General features: G+C 39.5%; 1 protein-coding gene across 3 annotated transcripts; it reads right to left on the bottom strand.

Annotated features, from left to right (window-relative positions):
- Window positions 1-2,570: 2,570 nt before the first annotated feature.
- On the bottom strand, window positions 2,571-23,081 carry mrrf (mitochondrial ribosome recycling factor). Of its 3 annotated transcripts, none has more exons than XM_006640621.3 (7): window positions 22,996-23,081; window positions 16,606-16,811; window positions 16,086-16,235; window positions 11,945-12,063; window positions 6,270-6,361; window positions 3,970-4,129; window positions 2,571-3,469 (listed from the first exon to the last, which is right to left on the bottom strand). In XM_006640621.3, exons 2-7 carry the CDS (start codon window positions 16,781-16,783, stop codon window positions 3,392-3,394), a joined length of 777 nt encoding a protein of 258 aa, XP_006640684.2. In that variant the 5' UTR covers window positions 16,784-16,811; window positions 22,996-23,081; the 3' UTR covers window positions 2,571-3,391. The 3 variants fall into 3 exon arrangements, with proteins under 3 accessions (XP_006640684.2, XP_015222344.2, XP_015222345.2); XM_015366858.2 differs by lacking the exon at window positions 22,996-23,081 and adding an exon at window positions 22,390-22,695; XM_015366859.2 differs by lacking the exon at window positions 22,996-23,081 and adding an exon at window positions 22,196-22,308.
- Window positions 23,082-23,087: the final 6 nt, after the last annotated feature.

Here is a 23,087-nt window from a genome sequence, read left to right as displayed (position 1 = left end):
TGTTTTCCGAGCCTTCTGGGCTTGTATGTTTTTTGTCAGCAAGATAACACACAAAAAAACCCCCGCTATTAGCTCTCTTTGCTGTTTTGCCTTTTCTTTCTGCTCTTTCATACTGGTAAACAGGGGGACATACTGTAATCTACTTGATAAATGTCATCTGAAATAAAGTAATCAGCTGAAAGCAATTTGCATGTCTCTGTTACTGCCAGAGGCTTATGATTTCCCTTCATTCATCTATCATGAAACGTTGTTCTTGGCCAAAATACACAATGCCCTGAAATTGCTGACATATGGAGTCTAAATGTAAAAAAAAAATCCCTCAATTTTTCCTTGTCCGTACATGAATTATATATATATACACATATTGTTTATTTAAAGACCACAGAGTATTTTCATCCATTAAAAACAATGCTTTGGAGAGCAGGTCCTTCATAATGTGTTATTTCCTTTGTTTATTTGAAAGAATTTTAATGCAATGGTAAAACCCAAAACTGAAATTAGTTGTTTAATAACGAATATCAACTAAAGCATTCACAACACTGAATACTTGCCGGTTATCGATTCAGCTATAGAACAGGACATTCATGAGATAATTGACTACATTATTTTGATTGTAGTTAATAACTTTCCAGAATTTGTTAGGTTGTGCACCCTAAATGATGTAATGATTCATGTACTATGCCCTCCAAGTTTGCTGTACCAAATAAAGTGCTCGGTTAGCTAATAGAGCCTGTTACAATCGCACTTAAGTACATTCAATTTCTGCAACTTCTCATTTTCTTTACAAAGCAGTACATTCAATTCAAAATACATGTGTACTTCTCCGGATCAACCCAAAAGCAAGGATTAGATATAGACGAGTGCTCTCAGGTTTCTTTATAAAACCAGAAGATCTTTATACCTTAACCAGCCCAGTCTGAAGATACTGGTCAATTGAAAGGGATACCATCCCCTGCTATTGTCAGTGAGCTAATGGATACCCTTTTGATTTTTCTTTCTGTACCAAGGGAACAGTAATGCCAGTATGGAGCTCACGGCCAAGATCAGGAGTTTGTGGAAAACAAAACTCAAACTATATGATGATTGTTTAGGGAGGAGTTTTCAATAATTCATTCCACTTATATAGCCCTTTTCTGGACACTCCACTCAAAGCACTTTACAGGGAATGGGGACCCCCCCCCCTCCACCACCACCACCACCAATGTGCAGCCCCACTTGGACGCTCACCACCCAACAGCTCTCAGTGGTGAGGAGAACAGAGTAATGAAGCCAGTTCAGAGATAAGGATTATTAGGAGGCCATCATTGGTAAAGGCCAATGGGAAATTTGGACAGGGCAACACCCTGTCAGGACCTCTCTTTGCATTGTATGCACAGTATGGAATTACCAATTGCTTCTTTTGTTTCATGTTTCAGGTCATGGCAATGACTGTTATGCGCTATATGTATACAGGGCAAGAACCTTTTCCATAAGACCATGTCAACCCCTTAGTACATAATGTACGATTCTCCCACAACAAGAGATGCGGTCTTTTGCAGTAGTAGAGCTGGTTGCTGTCTAGGGAGAAACTCTGAGCCCATGAGCAACTGCGATTGAATCCCAGCAGGAGCAGAGTTGCACCCGTCACTCAGAGGGAGAACAAGATGGGCAGATGTGCTTCTCCGACGCACTTGCTCACTGAAACATTAATCTGATTTGACACTCCGTATTACGGTTGTGTAACATATTTCACCTTTTCTTTTTACAATAAAATAGTGCCACAAAAAAAAAAAGTTAAAACTTCGACTTGTGTCCCTTCATCTACTGCACAGTGCTGTGGAGTCATTCATTTAACCAATATGAATTATATTTCAAACTAAATCCCGGGGCCTCCTAAGTGGCTAAACTAGTAAAGATGCTCATCCTATTGGAGGTTGAGTTCTATTTATGTGGATTCAAGCCCGGATCACGTCACTATCCAGCTGGGACAGGCTGGGATTCTCCAAATGGCAACACACAGGCTGAGTGAGCGCTTAGAGGGCAGGATGGCAATTAGTCAGCCAGGGTTCTCAGCGACACAGTGCCCCCCTGTGGCTGCAAGTCTGCAATGCCATCATGGAGGGATATACTGTACTGTACTTCTCCACTCAGCACTGAACCTCTGGTACGGGGCTGTGATGCCTGTGACCTGGCTAAAAGGTGGGAGGGTCAGAAGACTCTACCTGCACTTCTTCATTCGCCCCCTGACTGTATGGGGTCGCAGGCATTGCATCTGCAAGCAGAGGTGGACAAAACCCAATTTGGCTACTCCATATCAGGAAGGTAAAACAACAAAAAATTCTAAATAAAACTGGTGATTCTAGATTAAAAAAAAAAACTATAAAACATAGTTTGGACAATGGAGTTTATGAGGGGATAAAGACTTATTTGTAATACACACTGTGTCTAATATACTATAGTGTGTGTATATATACAAACAAGCAGCAAAACTTGAGAATTCAAAGTGAGTCTCTGCACAATATAAGATCTTGACGATTTAAAGATAAAGCTGCAATCATTCTACAAAGATGCTGACCCACGAATATCAAAGATTTTTAGGGAATCATACATTTTATTCCGTGTATCACTGGTTCTTTCAAGCAGAGGGCTGGAACCCGGGCTTTCCAAACGAAAACAAAATCTGATCTCACAAACACCAACAATACTCCTTTGCCCTTGGAATCTATTCAGTCATGCTGGGCCCATATTTTACACTGGGAAGAGACGAAAACTGATGGTAAACTCAAACGCACCACACCGATGAAACTTTTATGGAAATGCTATAGAGGCAAAAAACAAAAATCAAGAAACAAGCATAATGAAAGGAGTTTCTACAAAACAGCATCAATGAATAATGTCCAAGTTGTACTTTGTTTATGTTGGTAGCTGTGCTAAGTCCTTTAAAATGGTGGAAACACTGATTAAATGAGCAAAACCCCTTAAAGACGACCTGAAACCAATGTTGGCAAAGTATTAATAATCCTGAATCTGTAACAGACTCAACGTCTCTACCCAGCCCATTACTTTTAAAACGGCATATATTAAATCAACAGTATTTGCGGCATTGGTTTTAATTAAAAGGAGAAACCAAAATCACATTAAAAGTCTATACTTTTCAGTGCTTTCTTGCAAATGTGTGGAGAAACAGGCGATGCATTAGAGAGCCAGGATTTGTTTATGCATGAGTGAAATGCATAAATACTTCAGATTGGCTGAGTGGGCCAAGCTCAAATGCGTTTTCTGGAGGCACAAGTTCTGAAAGCAGGTTTTGTCATTCCGAGTTCCGAGTCCTGCTCCGGTCGGTGTTGGTTTACATGTCCATGGACAGTATTCTGCAGGCCAGTGTCCATAAGGTCCAAAACATGAACCAATCTCATCCCAGAAGCTCCTTGGTTTTTATGGCAAGTTGATTGTCCAAGTCAACAGCAACCCCATCTGCCAGTTGTTGTATCTGCGAGATATAGTTGAGGAACGAACAAGGAGAAAACTCAAATTGGTCTGTGTACAGGTTTTTAACATGCCCACCACTCAAGAACTATGTATCAAATCCATTCAGCTGGAACTACATTAGATTTAGCCCCTTTAAGCAGTGTACAAAGCAAATGGTTACTGAAGTAAATCATGTCATAGTATTTAAAAAATTCTGTTTAAAATCGTTTCCTTCTCTATACCTTCTAAGTATTTTTTGTGGCTGCACTTTTTATCCCATGCTGGATCTATAAATGATAAATCAAAATCCAGCATTTTTTTTTTTGCAAAGGAAAACGGACTATTTGGAAAACGTGTTTTTTTCCCCCCATAACAGGATCATGTTTCACTTTAGAAGTTAGGAAAAAAATGATCTTTACCATAAAAAGCAACTGCTGTGTTCAGAGTAATTACATACAGTAATTGCATCGGCTTACAGTAATTCCGTAATCTTAACCAGCAACCACCAAAAACTGCATTTACCTGCTTTTCTATTAGCTTGATGGTGTCTTCAGAAACGGTGTCCTTTGATTTTTTGACTTGGTTCAGTGCATTGGTTCTTACTTTCCTTAGGGACTCCTTTGCCTTGTTGGTAAACTGCTTTGCAAGCTTCGCAAGGTTTTCTCTGTGCTCTCTCGTAACTCTTTAAAACAGAATGAGATGACAAAATAGAAATAAAGGGGGCAAAGGGAACAGAAAAGCAGGACTGTACACTGTTTGCTCATAATTTTATTACAAATCTTTCACATTCAGCATCACTGTAGTGCTGGTCTTTAAAAAGACCAATACTCCAGCCTACTGTTCCATCAACCCAGCTGACTAAGTAACCACAGCATAAATGGTTGCCTTTCAATGCTCTGAATGTGGACGTGATGTAATCTACTTGTTTGCGCCAGCCAGAAACTTTACAAGAACATAATTATATTGTTTGCAAACACATGCCACGAATGGCATCTGTTTATATATAAAAAAAAACCTCCAATTAAGTTAATTAGTAATTCAAGGCCAATCAAGCAAGCGATATTGGAAATGCAAATTTCTGTAGTTCCGAATGATTGCTGGAATGGGCGTTTCTGCTTGCTCAGAGCACAAAGCAGCTGCAGTGCCGTCCTATTAAAAGAGGTAAACAACGGTTATTAACGGATAGCGAGAGCTCAGATGGCAAATAACATGAAATACTTTTTCGGAGGAATACGACACAAAACTTTTTGGAGAGAGGGACCAAGCAAGTACTGCAATAGTAACTAAACAGAAATTCCTTGTGCACAGGAAGCTGAAATGTGAAGATACTGCTCTGGTAGCACAACACACTTCAGTCTATAACTATTCAGATCCAGTCTGCTCTTCACCAAAGGCATGCAGCTTTAGTTAATCATGCATTGCATTGGCACTAATGACTAATGCCTTCTAGGGATTATATTCAGACCAATCAGCCATTCATCTTGTAAACGAGCACCCAAGGGGGATGGAAAAAAAAAATGAAAGCCAGGCCAACTAAATCTCCACGCCCCATAAAGAAAGTGCATCTTGATCAGTGTTTCTGTGCTTTCTGACCAACCTCAAGTCAAATACTACTGCGTAAAACAAACAAAAGAGCTGTTTTGTGACCCCTTTCTTCCAGTAAAAAGCACTAGATTTACAGAAAACAGGGCATTACTTTGTATTGCCATGCACTGATGGGGGGAAAAAAAAATCATTATACAAATCCTATAATAAAGCTTAAACCTTTGATATTATACTGAGGTTTGGACTACAAATGGGAATTTAATTATCCTGCTTTAGGGATTTATCAACTCATAACTTCTATGCTCAACTCTGATTTTGCCAAGTGCTAGAAGTATTCAAAGGCCAGATGAAAATAAACTGTAAGCTGGGATGGGACTTTATACAGTATATATGTATATATGGATAAGCCCTGTCAATCATTTCTGAGTTGTTCTGCTCAGCACAAGACTAGAATCGCATGGCCAGGAGTAAATGAAGGAAGTATTAATAAAAAAAAGGCAAAATACGTACTGCAATATAAAATATTTTTGGGTTATTATTTTAATGTTCCCAATTTTATTTCTGGGCCTTTCCTCCAGTGAAAATTATGTGCATATTTTCTTCACCATTCTGTCTGAAGGCCTATTTTCAGAAGTTAATTGGTCTGGAAAAACCTATCACTTCACATAGCCAATAAAGCAGAAACAACACACAGAAGTGTAAATGTGAAGGGAAAAAAAAAGACATCCAGACCATAACTGGAGACATTATTTGCTTTACATTTTTAGGAGAGAATGTTTTGTCCATCAAATTTCACTGTATTTTGCATTTCTAAAAAAATACTTGAATGACAATCAAAATAATCCTACCACAGTCCTGCTAGAACGCATCTAATCTCAAACTGTCTTGGGGGCCAGAAGGAGCCTCATTGTTATCGATATATTACACACTTCAGCTCTTCTGCAGATTTTGAATCCAGGATTTTGAGACTAACAGAATGCAGATCTGTTGCACAGGCATTCAACTGTTCGAATTTGTACAATAAACACGAATGAAGGATGCATCTAGGACAAAATGTTACTAGAAAATCTTCTTGCATCATAATTAGTGCTATTTGTATTATATTCTCAGAGCAAAGAAGTTTTGGGACTCAGAGTTAAGATGATGTCGAGGGCTATCAATCAACCCTCTGAGCAGACGGACAAAAGCACGCTCGCTGCTTGAGGAAGAAGGAAATGAGCCTCGCTCGGCGGGAACCGTCGCTGTATCAGGACAGCCCTTGACCTCAAATTACTTACTTAGGAACTGGCACCCTGATCACTGTCCCATCCACCTCCGGGTTCAGGTTCATTCCACTCTCTCTCAGGGCCCTGGTGGCGGCCGCTGTGGCCTGCAAGTCGGATCAAAAGACACGGGGGCATTAGCAGAATAATTACTGCCAGCTGCCAGGAGGGGAGCCTCTGGCTTTGCGAACCCAGCCTTGCCAGAACATGGAAACATTTACTTCTGTTTTCAGGAATATCAGGAAGTGATACTGGCTTAGGCTGCCTTTGATCGCTCTTTGAATTAGGGAATTGTGTCCCTTTTTTTGATATTGTGGTGTTGCAGAGATAAAGTGAGAAAGTGGAGTGGGGAAGAAGGGGGGGGAGAGTGAGCTTAAAAAAAACCCAGCAGCAGTTCAGGTGGGGGGGATAGCTGGAGGATATAAGTGACTTTGCCTGCGATGGAGCAAAGTCTGCTGGGCTTTGCGTTGAAAGAACACAGAGGTGCACGCAGTGTTCTTGTGTTCTTGACCAGGGTTTCCCCTAATATATGCAGTAAAAAAACAAAACAAAATACATGCCACGCTCTGGTAGAGTAAAAATCCACTGGAGACCTTTTTGTCGAGCGGAAGAGGAGTTTATTGTACTGTAAATTCAGCCAAAGAGACACACCCTCCTTGCAATTAGGAGCATGGTTCTGACAGGAGAAGCTACAGCTTACCTTTTATGCACTTACTTGATAAGGAAGGCAAACAGCTTCAATTGTATTTGTAATTCTATTGGTTAAGCAAACTTCTATGATAATTGATTCATAAGATGTCTACATATCTGAGCTACATCAGTGTTTTCTAAAAGCAGTTACAGTTGCGATTGGTCTTCTACGCATAGATAATTCTTTGGAATTCTTAAAACGAGCGTTCTTCGTGTCTGTAGCAGATACATGTAATTTTGCAGCTTGTGTTTTGATGAACATGGTTAACAGAGAAAGAATTTCACTCTTGAAATTTAAAAAAAGTTGCAGTTTTTGAATCGCCTGATGCATTCAGGGGGGAAAAAACTTTTGGAAAGTTGTAACTATATGTTGAATGTAGTTAAGTAGTAGACTGTCAAACTTTGTTTCTGTATACCTTCCAGCCTTACTTAGACCTCATCATCCACTTAATATATAGTAATAAACCTAATACTAGCAATTGCCAATGCATAAATGACAGGTTTTCAGAAACTATGTGGAATAAGCATTCGAGAGCCAAGAACTAAACAAAAATGACAATGAATTATACATTTCTTTAGTTGTAATGTATACATATTTACAAATATGTAAAACATGTATATAACTTTGTATAAGTGTATACGTTTGCTTCTCTAAATTATTTTTTTCAGAGGGGTGGTGATTGACATGCAAATTTATAGCCCAAAAAAAGGACTTTACAGTACTTCTGTTTACGCTCTCTGCTAAGACGGTATAATAGAGAACATCACACATACTGTAAGTCTGTTCAATCGGGCATCAAAGATGTTAATGCACTGAAATAAATACCACCGATTCTGAACTTGGTGGTATTTAATGGAAATGGGATTTTTGTCAACATCCATAGTTAGTTTTAGAATCTAGTAGCTTAGTAATGCTGAGACACAAGACTAATCTTATAAATGAAAATGTTAAACATTTCCTACGGTGCAAAGCAAGGTTTTACAAGTTTAAGGTAATTTTGCTCATGGAAAGCTGCAAAACTGACATGCAAACCTAAAATAACACCCACAGCTTTTGTAAAACGTACACTGCATGTACCAGCCATTTAGTTTTTGTAATTATATTATAATTTGAACTCAACTAGAACTTAATTAATGCTTTCTGCCCTTTATCAGTCACTTTTATGACAGCTGAGTTTCCAGTTGTTAATGCACTTTAGATTTGATTTAAATGACTAAAACAATGCCCTCTCCTGGGGACACACTTCATTTATTGGATTCATTAAGAAAGTGTTTGTTTTTGCCCGTCTGCAGTCACTTCTACATTATCGTTGCCTTGGTGTTGGATAATTGAAGGCAATTGAGTTGTTCAGCATCATTACCACTGGAGGACAGGTGAAGAAGAAGACGACCACACGATGCTGACTGCAATGTGTAAACGTCTTCTCAGGCTAAGTCCATCTTCCAGGCTATTTCAATTTCCAGAGCTGTCAGCAGAGAACCATTTCCTCAGAGTGTTCAACTCTAGGACAGCAAACTCATATAGACCAAATATCATTCAGTTTTTGAAGAGAAAAAGAAAATCCTGTTGGTATAGGCAGTGAAATGGCCACTGTTCCTCCAGGACTCCCACTTATGAACAGACATGCACAGCCCATTAATTACCACAGGCACTGGTATGAACCTGCTGAACTCAGTTTCAGTGTTTTATACAGACACACCACACTGGTCAATTTCACAGCTCAGAAAAAAGAAAACCCGTTTCCTCCAGGCAACTTTTGGTTGTTACCAGAACAGCAGACCGCAAAATGCGTCAACTCTTTTTGTTTAGACAAACCAAACCAGGAACATTTCAGAAAGAGTAATGTTTTACCAATGAGACGTAGCTTTGTTACAAAGCTGTAAGGATCCTTTGTGGTTGTTTTTTTTTTTTGTTGTTGTTGTTGTTGAAATGCTGGAAAAAGAGGAGCAATGCACACAAATGTAGATCAGAAACTGAACTGTCCTGTTAAGTGCTGTGATTTTTTCCAAGATTTGTCAAATACTTGATATAAAGTAAGATAAATACCTAATACTACTACAGTAGCACCTTCCTCTAAATACACTCCATTGAGCCTTGATTGCCTGCTATAGCAACAGTGCCCTCTACTGGCTGAAATTGCAATTGCAACCTTTTGGTACATAAAGTAACCACACAAAAACCCAGGCTGGTCCAAATCATACACCAAAAATATTCAGATATATTACTCCGATATCACTGTATCCACTAAAAGCAACTTCTTTAAAAACTACAAAAGCATTAAAATCTAGTACATTATTAGGTAGTGAGAACAGAGAATCTCACACTGTGTCCTTTTAGTGCAGTTGTGGCTGTAAATTGAATTTACTTCACTGTCTGCGATGGAAAGAGCATGTCTAGATCACGAAAGAAAAAAAGACTCAAGACGAAGTGACCCTGGGCAGGTTAAAGGAAATTTACTTTGAGATCCGTCTTGTAGTTAAAATACCCAGAGATGTAGCCAAATGAGAACAAGACCTAATGTTGCAAGACTGTCTTCTCCACATAGGGGAAGCTTTCGCAAAATCCATGTGAAGTCCAGCAGCAAGCTTCTCTCTCAAGACAGCTTCAGATTGAAACCAAAAGGAAAAACTGCAGATAAAATATATCAAGCCCTTTACCCCCAGCTGTACATCTGAACGTGGCAAAGTGTGTTCAGTAACAGCTCACTGTTGAGTTTGACTCAATGCCCTGCCTCGCAAGAGAAGTGTCAGCAGAGGCATGGTAATGTACGTTTGGCGTCTCGGACGCTTGGAAGGGTGCCCACGGTCATGAACTTTATTCGTTTCTTGAAAGGCCTGAATCATAAGTGTTTCTGGCTAAGAACTCTAACCTCAATAAGCTCAAAAGTCATGTTCTTCCCATGTCACTGGATGTTTCTCCTCAGACCAGAGCCCTGAATCATTACTTCATCCATCTTCCTGATTGAACGTCAGCAAACACAATTGGTCTTAAGTGGAGTATTACTGCATGACACAAAACAACATTTTTTTCCCCCCATCGTGATCAATTACTCCCCCCCCCACAGTGGTTCCTAGATCTTGAATGACTCAGAACATTTTGAACTCAAAGGCAACACAAGAAAAACATTGCTATGCAGTGCATATTAACAGCACTAGTGGCAAATAGCATCTTTATGATAAGATTTTTCTCATTCTCATGCAACCCTTTTGAGTTAAATAAAAGGCCTATGAGGGGGAAAAAAATGTTCAACAGAATTAAAATATTTCACATAATTTACCCGTTGTTTCTTGATCTTTTATTCCTTAAGGAATACAACATCTGTTCTAACAGGGTCACTGCTAATTTAAATTATGCTATAGCAGTCCTTTAGTCCATGAGCCAGTTCCTTCAAAAGAAAATTGCAACAGATTTTGTTCTAGTTTAATTCTGCACCGTCAGAGAAAAAAAACAAGAGAGACATTCTGATAGTTTTGCTTTAAACTGTTGTGGGAACTCACAAAAATGTTCTTTTCAACAGTACACTGCTTCTCTTTTATGCCATTTTCATTAAAATATTATACAAGTAATTGATTTGCTTAAATATTTTCCAGGTGAAAAAGTTGGAGAATTGAAATTGATGGCACAGAAAAGAAATGTAATAGAGAAGCACAGTCTATATACTGAAAAATGGGAGACAAAGCACTAACGTAAAACCGACATTTAAAAAAAAAAACAGGATATTTTCTTGCTTTCCAACCTGACTTGGTCTTCTAGGGGAAAAGCACATTTATTCAGCTTTCAGAACGCTCAAATCGAAATCTGGAACAGCCCTCATAAATTAATGCAGAGGGCATTATCAAAAAAGAACAAGAACATCCAAAAAAGAATCTCTCTGAAGTGTGTGTTTGCAGAGAAAACACATTTGTGAAATCGACAATGCAAGGTGGAAGCCTGGGTCATTTCCTTTGTCTTGACAGCCTGCCAGATTCTCTTGGCCTTTGTTTCAAGAGCGCTTTAGGAACAAAGTAATTTTCAAATAATCAATCAATTTGTCTGAACACGGCAAAAACAGATTCAGATTTCAGCTGCAAAGACCTTGGTGCCAGCGATCTTACGTGCAAATGTGCAAGGTCCTAGATGGAAACCGAAGAATTAGATGAAAGCCGTGGTCTGGGCATTTGGTTCAAGAGCCTCACCACAGTCTTTCCATAGCTTTGTGCTTATCAAGAAAGCTTTCAACAGGCTGTTTGGAATAAGTTAACACCCTCTGCTTTATTTTACGGGATCTCGGCTCACGCAACGCACTTAATATTGGCTCTGGTGCGTGACATTTTTATTTTTCTGGGAAAAAGAAAAATACAGGCTGGCCAGGTCTTTCTCTTTTCTCAACCCTGCTTTTGCCCTGTCACTGGTTTTCCCCACTTTTTGCCATTTAATCTTCTGTTTCTTACATAGTTGTATACGGTCTCCATAAGAAGGTTAGGGACCGGACAATCTAACTGTTGCAAAGCATCTAGATTTTGCAGGCATGGGTGAATCTTGTGATAGGACTGTTTCACTACTGTACACGTTCCTGTGTGCTTGAGTCTGGAGAGTGGCTGTCAAGGAAATGGCCGAGCGACATAACTACTGATTAGGGGTCCACCTCATAGCTTTGAATAATCAGAACAGCCATTTCTGTTTTTGTGGGGTACGGTTGTGCTTTCTAAAAGCAGGCATTAACCAGAGAAACCCATATAAAACTAACATTTAAAATCAGCATCTGTTTTTACAAATGTATTGTAAGAAACCTGTGATGGACTCAAGTCCGGTCTAGTTTATACTGTAGTTCCTCCTTGCTCCCTGATTGTCCTGGGACTAACCCTGTGTCGTCTCAACCCCTTAGGAGGAATATGAGACTCTCTGATAATGGAAGGATGCTAAGAGAACGTCTCATTTAAAAAGCTTAAGATTAATTAAACGTCGCAGTAAACACACGGTTAAGGCTTTATTTCTTTACTGTAGCAGTGTTGGAACGTACCTCTGGGAAGCTGGTCATATTTACTAGGATGACCTGATTAGACGTCATGGAAATCTGCCCAAGCTGGTTCAATGGAAACTTCCCATCCTTTGTGCTCACTGTGATGTGGTCTAAAGCACCTAGGAAGAGAAAGAAAACAAGACTAATAAAAGACTTGAGCTGGCAAAGCCCAGAGAGGCAAATCTAAACAATCTGAGCTCCTGATCAAATGAGCTGAACACACATCTGGCTGTCTCACCCTCAGCTCCAATTAAAACTGTATTGGGTCGATTATAATTTAGAAGCCACTATCTTGATTATGTAGTGATTTAGGCCTTATAATATATTTGTGTTTATAAAAAATGAAATGAGTAGGTTGTTCAATCTTTGTGACTTCGGGCCATCGTGCATTGAGGTGCACTTTGAAGGTGGCCTCTCCACAATTCCTTCTCCACAATATTCAGGAGTTTGGGATTTGTCCTTTCCATTCTGCGGCGTGGACCCCAGTCATGGAAACAGAGATACACTAGCCAAAAAGCTTCTCGTCAGTCAGTCTGTTTCAACTCACAAGCTGGTTTTTTTTTTCTGTGCTGAAGGGATGCTTGCAATACGAGGTTGGGGTGCAGTGTTATTCGCCAACATACTTTGTACAGTTTAATTGCCTTTGATCCTTCATTCTTTGGCCTTTGGAAAATATTTTTTCAGAACTAATTTCAGTCTATGCACGAGATGCGTTAAAAGTGGTTTTTTTTTTTCTATGCAAACTTTTAACCTAGATGAGAGTCACTTATAAATAATGAGCTATCTGGGTAAAAGTCCTGCAATTTTAAATGGTCTCTGATAAAAAATGATTGTGTGGACAACTCCTCAGATGTTCTCTCTTGTTTTAGAGACACGGATCAAAAAAATACAGAGTGATCCTTCACTTAAAAGAACCAAGTGTATTTCTTTTTATGGCTACACATCCATGTTCAAATACTTAGCTCCACGCGTCTTAAAAAGCTTTTGTGTTACTTCATCAGATTTTTATTCTGTCTTCTCATGTCATTGTCCGATTTTCCATTTTGACAAACAACTGACTTACAAATTGTCAAATTGTTTGACAATTGACAAACATTTGTCAAACAATTACTGTTCAATCCGCCATTTGCCATTTTGCTCCCAATAAAAACAAATAACAGATATTTTTAAACTAATTTCTGAGTTAATTTAACTCACACCCTTTATTATTCCATGCACTTTTTGTTAGTCAGTTAAAAGTCACTATCAATGTCACAAAATGTTTTATGCCACTGTCACAGTTTCGGTACTAACCACCAGCTCATCTTTGCAGTTACGAACCAGTAGTTCTGGATTTATGTGCTTAATTCACACAGTTTTGTTTTATAAATTTACATGATTTTGAATTACATGGCATCTTTCAGGAACACACTGCAATGCTGGTACTTCTTGTAAATTGAGGAACTACCTATATTTACATTTTTATTCTTCATGTACCACTATAATACAGGACACCACGAAAACTATAACAGAATTTGACAAAAATATTTTTTTAAAATTCTGATAAGTCTCATAATCATATATTTTCAAATAAAAACTGCTGAATTATAGAATCCCTATGAAATGGTAAAGTAACGGAATTTTAAAAAAGAACAGAATGAAAACCCATAACCTGGTGGGGTTTTTTTTAAATATAGACAATACCCACTCTTTATTCGCGAATAAAAACGACTTGTCTAGGCTGGCTTGTCTGCGATGCCGAAACTTCGTCCCCAGCCTCTGGAGAGGAGCTGTGACACCGTTATGATGGAATCTGTCAGAAGACTAATTTCGCATCAATTGGACTTTTCCTGGTCTGCCAGAGCATTACCTGAAAACTGACTTCTTCACCAACATCTGCTAACACTTCAACTAGACATCCTGACATTTCCCTTTCACCAAAAAAAATCAGTGAGGAAGTGATTAACAAAACTGGACTCTTCCTGGTCAGGACATTGCTTAACTCGATGGATTCTGAAAGCGTTACTGTACTGCAATACAAGTCACACAAAGTGATACCTGATGAAAACCGTCTGCAGCCAAGGGGTACGGACGCAAAACACTACGGAGAGCTCGTTAACAAACCTTCTCTCTCTGTATCTGGGCCTGGATAAAATACCAGCACAAAATCAAAACCTGTGTTGTGTGTCCTATAAATTAATGTATTTTAATATTCAATAAACAGAGGATACACAATTGCAGACCCCATGGGTTGGAGTTTTAGGAGATTTTTCAGGCCATTTCCATTTCGTGTCTGATTAAGACCTAAAAAACAAACACTTTGACTTTTTCATATCAACAATTACTGTAGTTCAACTATGCAACGAACTTCAAAGTTGGGGAAAATCCAGATCCTTCTCAGGCCCTCGAAACGGAATTTGCCCATCCCTGGTCTATACTTACCACTTACCATCATCGGTTACAAAATAAAAAGAGCCCAAGTTTATGCATTTGGTATTTTAATCCCAAATTTTAACGAACTGTTTAGACAAATTATATTGGATAATGCATCTACAGAGCTATTAAAAAAATCAATTAAAAAGTTTGCACCAAATGCAGCACTGCAATCACAGCAGAGCAAAACAAAATCCAGATCCCATACAGAATGGAACTTTGAGGTACATTCTTTTTCCAAGAGATGCTATAGCTCTTCACCATAATTTCTCCTTAGCACCAACAAGATACACAGCCAAGATGACATCATAAAGATCTGTCTTACTGCCAATGGCTGTTGTCTGATGAATGCATTTCGAGAACATCCCCCCTATACTATATACTGTTCTGAGCATCTGCTATCCAAAAAGAACAAGAGACCTCATGTTAACCCTGTAGGCCGTAAAGCAACTTTGTAACTTCTACATTGTATCCAGATGTGCATGTATTACCTTTAACTTAGTGCAGTTAAAAAATGATAGGCTGATGCTCAATCGTGGGGTGATGAATCATTTCACAGCAATGTTCTTCCTTAAATGTAGGTGCCTTTCAGTTTTCTTTTACAATAAACATAAGGAATAATTAAAACCAGATGAGTGCATTAATAAACTGTTGCCCTCCGACTACAAATGATGTCATTAAATTTCATCATCTGACAAATGGCGCGTTTTATTCCAAGTTAAATTTCATGTCATTCCCAAACCTTGCAGCTTCTCATTTCCTTGCAGCGAGTCCGAGGTTGGCCTTATTAACAAAGGGACGATGTCGCTGAATCGTTTCGAGTATCAAAGTATTGGACAATTTGAAAAATATTTTATAAGACATTCACTAAAAATTCCCCAACTGTAACTACATTTAAAAACTTAAAGTTACCGTGTTGGTTTTATATAGCCGATCTAAAATGCTTGTAGCAAACAAATGATGCAATTATGCAAAAAAAAATTTTTAAAGTGGAGACAAACTGAGTCTAACGTTGTTTCACACCTGAAGCAGAAGCACACAACAGATCGCGTTTTGCTTGGAGCAGCATGCCAGTTCTGCATTGTGTCGGTGGCCGTGAAAAAAAAAAAAAGCTCTGTGCCAGCTAAATGGATTAATCAGGCTGACGCGTGCGGTTTATCCCTGGTAAACCCGACCACGTCTAAGAGTAAACATCCCCCTGCAGAGCTCTCCAGCATGCTTCCAGAGAGCACGCCCCCCCCGGGGAGCTCTGGGCACGCCAAAGACGAGAGCCGAGGTGCACTGACATGGAAGTGCTTAAGGAAACGGAGACGGCTCCGATTTGCTCTGCACATAACCCTGGTGATGACGGAAGAAAACGAGCACTGAACTGTGCCATTAGCTTCCAATTCATGAGGAACGAGCACTTGTACTGTGCATTTTCCTTGGAATCACACAGAACAGTGGTGACAGTTCCCCTCCCCGCACTGGCTGAAGACTTACCATTCTTGTGTCCCACCAAACATCTTGCATCTGGCTGCTCGAGTTCAGGAATTTTATTGAAAAAGATACTATCTGTTCACTTTGCTTGAGAAACACTGCACTTTTCAATGTATTAAAATCCACGCATTCATCATTATAATGATAATGGAGGCAACTTTACACTGCACTATGCTGACTTGCTTCACACAACTTAGCAGAGATTCAGAAGGAAAATGTATGAAAAGAATATTAAGTTGCAGCCACATACCAGGTGACGTCCGGATACTTAAATTCCTGCTATAATCTTCCTTGAGGTTCACCACCACAGCGTTCATCTCATCTTTCACCTCCTCCAGATTAATGATATCTTCTACTAGTGCTGAATTGATATTCACTTTAGCTTGTCCTTTACTTTTAGCTGCAAATGAGGAGGAGAAAAGACAGTAGTTGCTACAGTACTTGAGAGCTAAGAGATCTCGCTGCAGAGTGAGGGGGGGAGGAAAGGGAAAGAAACACATATCAGCTGCTGATCATAGCTATTACAAATCAAGGCACTAGATTGAGACAGAAGTAGGATTTTTCTTGTAAGTGGTAATGAGCCACTTTGCACTTGCTGCACGAGATACCGGCGTTCACTTCTTCATCGATCGCCGAAGCAGGCTTTGCACAAAGCAAACTGAAGTTAAGAAATAACAGGAGGGATACCGATCCAGGCTTCAGAAGCCTATCATGGACATATGAGACAGAGCGGTGCAGGTCAGCAGCCAGTGAGTGGAGAAACTCCTTACCTTTGCTTTTCTTGGTCGCGTAATGCCTCTTCTGGGCTGGCAGCAGGCCCCCACACTGCTGGCAGCTGTGGGGGAGGACAAGGAGACGTCTCGTAGTTGACTCCAGAGGCGACCCCACGAGAGCCGGCAGGGATCTGCTCCACGCCGCCCGCAGGAGGCCAACACGACTGAGTGCCATCGCTGTGAGTGCCGCCACACACTGGAGCCTGAGGAGAGCGGGCACTTAACAATACAATTCTGCAGCTCTTGTCCATTTACCTTACACTATAACACGGCCTGCCATCGCCTCTGCCAAGATGAAAAACGAATGAAGAAAAGGCTGGAAATGTTTATTCTTCTTTTCTTTTTGCTCACCAACATATTGTTCCTGATTTGCCTTCGAGGGAAAGATGGAAACGGCACAGGAGACGAGAATTGTTCTTGCAGCACGCCGTTGATCACGGCTTGATTACTTTTGACATTCTAATCATGAGAACCAATAAGTAATGTATGGAATTTACAGTAGGGCACTTGCAAATGGCTTAATTTAGGATCATATGTCATTGAACAATATAATTAGGTTAACATTTAATGAGCCACAAAGCAATGTCCTAAAATGTTTCGGCCTGGGTGAAATTTTGTTTGTGCTGCTTCAAGCACATTTGAGCAATGCTGACATGAAATAGGCCAATCATGCTCTTCGGAAATGGTTCCAGCAAAGTTTCAGTAAAACTGAAGGTCACGCTGTGGCAATGAACACTAAACAGGCGTTTTAAAAGAACCTAGCGGACGAATGTGCAGTATTTTTCAAAAGTGTAACAACCGACGCTAAAGGGTTACAGCCACTATCCCCCCCCCCCAGTTCATCTCCGAAGTGCTACAGTAACAAGATAAGGCAGCATTGTTAAGTTTGGGCTTTGCAGCTTGCTTAACTAAACATTTTCCTTCTGCAAACATGCCAAGCACTGCATCAGTCATTCTGTCATTGGCCTTTATGCTTTCAAAAAGGAGAGGCCTCTAATCGGGATTAAATCAGTGTTCACGTTTTCATAAACCGAGTGGCGAACTGTGCTGGCACCTCAGCTTTCTATAGGCAAGAACAACAAGCAAAACGGTGGCACTTTATCTCAGGCAGACAGAGAGCTCTTGACAGGACAAAGGATGCTGGGCAGGGTGGGACCGCACCAAGCCCTCCACGATATAAGGAGGCAAAGGCAGATATTTTCGTGGCACACTGTGCTGAATCCGCTGACCCTCTGAAAAGAAAACGCATAAAGGTTTCAGCGTCCTCCCTAAACCAGAAAAGATGAGCGCATTTGATCAACAAAGGAAAAAAATTCTCTGGCCCTGGAATACTACCTATGATGCATGCAAAGCTGAAGGAATTTCGTTAAAAACAAATGTACATCTAAGCTGCGGTAGACGTGCAGAAATATTTTTAACAAAATAACAGGCATAAGCGTATAAGTTTGACCTTTCTGATTCTGCATTGATTGTGCCATATTTCCTCATTCCACTTGGAATATACAGGTATAAAAGCGTTAGTCTATTAATACAGCGCTAGTGAGTCCAAACAGCTTCCTACTTCATAAATCTGATCTTGTCACCCTTTCAAATCCTCAGGGGGCACAGTGCTCATCAGAACTGATGTTCCGGAATATTATTTTGCCTCTCATTCTGCATGTTTCAGCCAACATGATTCTTCAAAGATGTCCATCAATTACCCGACAAACATCCCTGGTTTATATCTAAGATTCCAGCTGGGAATTGAGCGCATTAAAAGTATGTTTTTCTTTCTGATATTTAACAAATGATGGTGCAACGACACAACCGCAAAGGGAAGCAGATCTCCCCAGGGAGAGGGTTCTATGGACTATGCTGAGTGTACGAATTGCACAACTTGACACAATGTGTTTGTCTTGAGAGTGTTCATGAGCCTCGAGGCTCCGACTTCCCACCAGCTTCTCAGGGTTAGGACTACCCAAGAGGTTTCACCTGTGGCTGGCTGAGAAATTAAAAATTCCCAGCAGCCACGATTTAGTGTTTGCATACATCCAGTACTTATAGGGCCCCATATGATACACCTTCAAATCTTTTTGTGGTCACGTGATCAGAATTATAAATCCAGTCTTTTAGGCAGTATTTGTCTTGATCTCATTTTACAGGTATTCATTCTTAGGGTTTACAGTCACGATATGTCCCTTTCTTAATTCACAGGAGTGCGTTAAAGTACTTCTTGAAAATACTTTTTATGTTTTTATTGGACAAAAAAAAGACCACAAGAAATTCCAGCATCTGTGCAGGTTTAACGTTTGCCTTCTTATGTGGCATAAATGCATTTAAATTGACTCGGGGAAACAAGTATTTTCAATGGAGAAAAAAAAATCATTTCCGTATAAGAAAAAAAGAGACTTTTAGATGCACTAGCCGAAAACTGAGCAAGCTGTACAGACAAGTAACTGTGATTAACCAGAAGAGGGCTCTACCTCGGAAATATCACCCTAAGAAACTTTATTTACAGAACTTCAAGGATCTTCACTGCTGAATGGCAAATTCTCACACTGGGAACCAGAGATTTCCTGGTGTAGTGCTCATGCGGAAAAAAAAAAAATTGCTTACTGTAAATTGCCTACTGTACATCACAATAACAGATGTTTCAATAAAGGCAAAATTTGGCTTCAATAAGTTCTACTTTGCTTCAGTAATTTGTAACACTTAAATAACTTCTGCACCCTATCTGCAATAAAAATGTATAAAGATGCCTTAAATCAACTTTTAAGTTGTTCAACAGGAACGATAATTTAAATGTTAGAAACCTAATTAGACCATTAATTATAGGCCTAATCAGACAATAACTTTTTTTATAAAGAATAAAAAATGCCCTGATGCCTAAGAGCTTTCAAAAGTTTGAAAGTGTGACATATGAAGGAACTTAATGCAGTACAGAATTAAAAGACAACTAATGTCCAGTGATCCACTGATGCAGACTTGGACTTCGTGCAGAGATCCTGCAGAGATGAAAACGAATATTAAGGTGAATTACTTCACCAAGGCTTCATTTTTTTTGGCGAAGACTGATTTTTAAAAAACCTTGCATTGGGACTTTACTTCAAGAAAACACAAATCCAATCTGGAAATTTGCTCAAGCACCAAGACAAACCAGACAACCGAAATACTGGCGCGTGAAGCTCTCTTTTTGTTTTGAATACTAAAATTAAAAAGGTCCTATACATGTATAATAAACCAGTGCTATTCATGGTCATCTTAATCAAATGAAGAAAAAAAATTAAATGCTCTCCAGAAACAGGTGGATCTCTTCAGTTCCCTCAAGTGTTAAACTTTGGTTTACAATTTCCTCCTAGTCAAAATATAACCTCACTTTGTCTTTCTGCAGAGACCACAGGCCAAGACAATTCAGACAGTCTCTGTTTAAAGTCTGCTGTTCTCCACTGCATCAATAATACCTCAACAGTGTTGTTTTAGCACACGTACGTAAGAAGAAATACCCCTTCTGCTTCTCTAAACAAAGCCAGGTTCTGATTTTATCTTGCTTAATGACGGGGGGGGGAGAGGGAACGGGTTCACTGACAGACAAACAGGTTTAAATCCATCACTTCAATGGCTTTGTTGTCAGTAAGAATTGTTACTATCGGCAAGCACTACGAAACAATGTTTGCCTTCAGAACAGAAGTCATGCAGAAAAAACTATGTCCAGGTGTTAGGTACAATACTGGCCCTTCTTTTTGAATCCAGGTTTAAACAACTGGGGCAGCTGGCTTCCTTGTGTGTGTGATCATCCAACTGTAACTGATCTGAAGAGTAAGAATGCTTTGCAAAATGTACTGTAAGTGTTAAGGTCCTTATCGCACTGAAAGAGGATGTTGGACATGGCTTGGATATCTTACGTGCATCTTTTATATTCACCAAAGGTGTTTACTATGTTTCAACCTGTAGATAAGGAATTTCCTGTAAAAGAAAACATGATCTCCAACCAACCAACACACACAATCAAGTTCGGGCCTCACAACAGCTTTTTTCTCTGTGCAAAACAACCACCCACATCTAATGATCGCAGGCAAAAGGGTGTCTATGTGATTCATAGAAATTAATTTGGGTGAATGTAATTTCAATCAAGTCGAATCAAAAGGTGCACAGCTTTACACAAAGAGATGTGGATGTCAGGAGTAAACAAGCTGACAGATTGGATGGGACACACATCAACAACCTAACACTAATTAAGACATCCAGAATAATTTCATTTGTAGCCCCTGTGTACTACTCTAACAATAAGTATCTATTTCAGGGCTGTCAAAATGTATTCCTTGAGGACCTGTTTGCTGTTGCAACCTGAGCTGTCAGTTAAACTAATCTAAGTATTTTCTTATTAGTCACATGCAGTATGTTTCTTCAGGTCTTTTTTCCCCAGTCGATAAATCACACCATGCACTGCATAAAAAGTGCAGTTATCAATTAAAACTTTGGAGCAAGGGTAAACTATTACAATAAAAAGGGTTAAATGAATAACTATATAATAAAAAAACAAAAGAAACAAAGCCCTCCAGAAGGTTGACACCCCTGATCTGTCCCATTAATGGAATATTTATTTTTCCTTTGCTTAAGACAAAGTTGTTGTCATTTTCAAAGTTTGGTCATTAAAAATGAAGCACAATTTTACTTGTGGAAAATAGGGCAATCTACTGTTCAAGGTCATTAAGAATTAATGAGATATTTAATGAGTTTGTTATAGCTACTGCTTGTTAGCAGAATGTAAACCTGGAGGCGATTTTGTTTGTCGTTTGTGTTGACTTAACTGATGAAAACACCACACAATCAAATATACACCGATTAACTGGCTTATCAAAATGTTTTACAAAACAAAACTCTCCTTTTATTCACCGTTTCCAGGACTCCAATCCACTACAATTAAAATATCAACCCGGTTCTTTGCAAAACATTCTGTTGAATTCATTGGAACTGGCAAATGATTTTAATTAGTTCTGCTTCCAATGACGAGTAAAGATGGTTTCAAAAGTTAGAATTCAAGACCAAATGTATTCCTGGGGTCACCTCTTAATCTGCTCTATAATCCATACTAAAACAGCACAAAGGACAATCAGGGAAGTTATGTTTCAATCTACTTATTTTCCCCATACTATTTCTTAGCTGAATGCTACATGTTTAATCTGGTATTTAGAGATTGCGTCCGTAAATCCACACACTGTTGACTGTAAGTATTACAGACCACAGGCAAAAAAAAAGAAGCTTTTTTTAAACAAATAATATAACCAAAATGTACTATAAGGTCTATGGTAAGTGTAGCGTCATTTAGTCAACATTCAAAAATCCAATCACTGCCAACACTGTGAGCTTCCGAGAAAGGTAAGGATCTCAGAAAGAGGGGACATAAAACAAAAACTAGGACTGCTTTCCACTCCTAAATAAGAAAACGTATTCGCCGCAAGGGGAAATGGTAAAACCATCCAAAAAAAAAACACCTTTAAGGAACCAGGCATCTCCTGGACTGCTTACAACAGGCGACACGAAACCCTAAAACAAGTCGTAGACTTGGCAGCCCAAACAGTTTCCTGGTTCTGTCCAGACTAAACCTCACCCAGGAGCACTCGAGAGCCGCAGACGCCGTTTCACTTAACACGCAGGGTACAATAGTACCATTGGTTTCTTTTCCACCCAGATGGCATGTCGGCTTCCCAATCCAAACTTCGCATTTCTCCAAACCTTAGGAATCTGCAAGCAATTTCCCGTCTGCCCGTGTTCTTAAGTGTTGTGGACAGAAAGCAACTTAACCTGCAGGCCGCAGCTCCTTTGTGATACGTTGCAGCTGTAGAAACCGTTCAATCTTTTCGGTAGCAGCGTCTTATTGACATTTGGGCCACGAGTTTTATGAATGTTTCCGAGAATTCCTGGATTTTCACCAAGCAGGTTTTTCTTCTGCCCTTCCAAAAGAACTCCAAGTGCTATTAGCATAAAAGTGATGTATTGCTTTATACGCAATGAGTAGATCCTGCTTCGAACTAGAAAAATATACCATTTTAACACGGTATCATATCCGCTGTCCGACGCTTATTTTATTCCATTATTCTGTACAACACACCTGAAATCAATTTATCTAAAGACATGTGGGTCCTTTTGCGGTACTGTATAAAAATGTTTAAAATTAACATTACAACTACAACCTTTATAACAGTCAAGACAAAACCTTCAATGAGCTAAAACGTGCTCACTGCGGTAGGTTAATAAACGAGTCCCCGTTGAAGTGCAACACTAGAACTTAAAAAGAAAGGGAGGGAGAAAGAGGGGGGCAGGTTTTTTTCTACGCAATACAAAGCTTAAAAATGTTTAATGTAAAAAACAACAACGAATGTCTGCTTTTCAAGCTGTCAAAATACTTACTGAATGAACAGAGAAGTCGCCCCCTCTCAAATCACGTCCGAAAACCTGAGCTTGCAGGAGGCGACCCACTTTTGCGTCATCAAGGAACGACG

The sequence above is a fragment of the Lepisosteus oculatus genome, chromosome 24 (assembly GCF_040954835.1).
Source record: "Lepisosteus oculatus isolate fLepOcu1 chromosome 24, fLepOcu1.hap2, whole genome shotgun sequence".
Lineage (NCBI taxonomy): Eukaryota > Metazoa > Chordata > Actinopteri > Semionotiformes > Lepisosteidae > Lepisosteus > Lepisosteus oculatus.
The sequence above is the reverse complement of the archived record's forward strand: the minus strand, read 5'-3'. Positions and strand labels throughout refer to the sequence as shown.